At 52.9% G+C, this 2,409-nt stretch overlaps 1 protein-coding gene across 1 annotated transcript; it reads right to left on the bottom strand.

Moving 5' to 3' along the window:
* Positions 1-1,561, bottom strand: ptger4c (prostaglandin E receptor 4 (subtype EP4) c). Its single transcript, XM_055033439.1, has 2 exons — positions 686-1,561; positions 1-591 (listed from the first exon to the last, which is right to left on the bottom strand). The coding sequence occupies exons 1-2, from the start codon at positions 1,544-1,546 to the stop codon at positions 1-3; spliced, it is 1,452 nt and encodes a 483-aa protein (XP_054889414.1). The 5' UTR covers positions 1,547-1,561.
* Positions 1,562-2,409: the final 848 nt, after the last annotated feature.

Below are 2,409 nucleotides of genomic sequence, written 5' to 3' on the forward strand. Positions count from 1 at the left end.
TCAGAAGCATTTGGCAGACTGACTGGAGCTCGGGGTGCTGAACGTGCAGGTGACGATGTCCACTCTGTGGACGTGCCCCACGCCGCCCCGTCCTGGAGAGACCGTCTCCGCCGCGTCGTGTCCCGGGTGAATCGCTGCTTCTGCTTCCTCTTCGCTGCCGATGTTCGCCGCGGACTCCACGCTGAACGGGTGGAAGTTGACCCGCGCCGTGTCGTACTCCCACGCTTGTCGGAGCGCAAAGTCTGTGAAAGTGGAGTTCTTGATGGGCAGCGGGAGCCCCGGCTCGTTCCTGTAGCTGGCCGTGCGCAACGACGCATAACTGGTGTAGTTGCTGTGTATAGATGGGGGGGAGTTCCGACCCTCCACCCAGCTCTTTTCGTCCCCACGGCCGTCCTCTGCCCGAGTCATCACACTCTTGAGCCTTCCGCAGCCTTTCAGCAACAGGTTCTTTCTGCACAAAATGTAGACCCAGGGGTCCAGGATGGGGTTGAAGGAGGCGAAGCGGATCGCCAGCATGTCGCCCCGGTAGTCAGGTCTCCCCCCAGCAGAGATGTAGGAGGGGTCGTAGAGCTGGTTCACGAAGATTCGCACCTGGCAGGTAAAAAACAAGCAAATAAAACAAAAACAGAAATATGTGAATTGTATCCTCCACAATAGAACCATGCTGAAGATAATTCAAACTCACCACTAAGGGAATGGAGCAGACCAGAAACACGATGGTCATGAAGACCAGCAGCCAGAACATCTGGATCTCTGCGGCAGAGGTTACAGAAGACAGCCGGGGGAAGCGACGCCGTAACCCGCTGTGCTCACACAGCTCCGTCCTGACGATCCCCGTCCTCTGGTTCATCCCCACCAGAGACCTGCACACCGCCAGGTTGCACATGACAGTCACCGCGATCAGCAGCAGCATGACGCCGCCGTACAGGAAGGAGTAGCACGCGCCGACCGGATCTCCCGACCTCCAGTCCAGAAAGCACCAAGTGCCGGGGAAGTGCCTGACGTGCTGTCCGAAGCCAAAGCTGGGCATGATGCACAGCACGATGTTGGCCAGGTAGGTGACCAGGAGCGCAAAGCGCGCCATGGTCCGGTCTATGTGCTTGGAGTAGAAATACGCGTGGTTGATGGCCAGGTATCGCTCCACCGCCATTGCGCAGAGGATGGACATCCCGGCCGAGCCGAAGAACAGCATGGAGAAGGAGAAGAAGTGGCAGAGCAGCTCGCCTCCCGGCCAGCGGCTGGACACGTACGTGGCGATGACCACCGGGCTGGTGAAGCACGTGCCCAGCAGGTCGGTGATGGCCATCCCGCACACCAGCGTATAGAAGGTGGTTTCCTTCTGCTCCTTCTTGGAGACGCACAACACGACAATGGCGATGAGGTTCCCCAGAACTCCCACGGCGAACATCGTGGCTGAAGTGACCAGCGACTTGAACTCGAGTCGGAGCGCGGGGAAGGTGGTGAGGTTGTGGCTGAGGAGATGAGAGTGCATCGGCTCAGAAACGTCGGAGTCCAGTTCCCCAAACGCAGCGGTTTCGTTAATCATTCTTTAAATAAAAAAATAAAAAAACAGAAACAAAACAACTAAGTTGGAACTTTTGAATAAAGTGCAGAAAAAAAGTTTTGGGGACAAAAAAAAAAAAAAAAAAAAACTAGTCCATGCCCGCAAAGTTTGTGAATCACAAAAAACTGTTCGCTTCAGATCTCAGGATGCCCACATGAAGCAGCCGCTCTCTTTCATGTCTCAAGCGCGCGAGGTTGCTGGTATATAAGCCGCGTGCTGATGTCAGCCGCGTGACGTGCGGGTAGCGCGCGCGGCGAGACGGCTTTCCAAGAAGCCCACTGCTGCAGCCAGAGTGGGATTAATATTCACCTTTTTTTTTCTACTTTTGAGCCCACAACAAACACGTCAGCTAATGACACGCGTGAAAGCAGCTGTTGGAAGGACATCGTCATGACCCTTAGAGGCGAAATTAACTACATATATATATATATATATATATATATATATATATATATTATATATATATATATATATATATATATATATATATATATATATATGCTAAAGGAGCTGAAGGAGGTTAATGAAAACACAGAGACCAAACATGTCGATGATGGACAGACAATAACGCGCCTCATAAAAACGAAATGCATGATTTTAAAGCTTCCAGACTGAGGCAGAGAAAGCCGCTTCAGCACCAAGGTCAGCGCCCCCTCCTGGAAACACAGCCTGCAACTTCACCTTTTCACCTCCAGGCTGTCATTGATCTGTGGTCAGTCTGAGCCTCTCCTGGCATTTAAAGCCGGACCTGCAGACAAACAGCCTCTGAACTAATTGAAACCTTCCCCTCGGCGCCCTCCTCACATCCCCCCTCAACCGGCCGCAGCTTTCTCTTTGGATGCTTT

Source organism: Poeciliopsis prolifica, unplaced genomic scaffold (genome assembly GCF_027474105.1).
Source record: "Poeciliopsis prolifica strain line A6 unplaced genomic scaffold, Auburn_PproV2 SCAFFOLD008, whole genome shotgun sequence".
Taxonomy (NCBI): Eukaryota; Metazoa; Chordata; class Actinopteri; order Cyprinodontiformes; family Poeciliidae; genus Poeciliopsis; species Poeciliopsis prolifica.

Excerpts from the sequence above, each read along its gene's own strand:
- ptger4c (XM_055033439.1), bottom strand. The coding sequence starts at position 1,546 with ATGATTAACGAAACCGCTGCGTTTGGGGAACTGGACTCCGACGTTTCT. Across the intron at positions 592-685 it reads TCTGCTCCATTCCCTTAGTG|GTGCGAATCTTCGTGAACCA; the intron begins GTGAGTTTGAAT and ends TTTACCTGCCAG.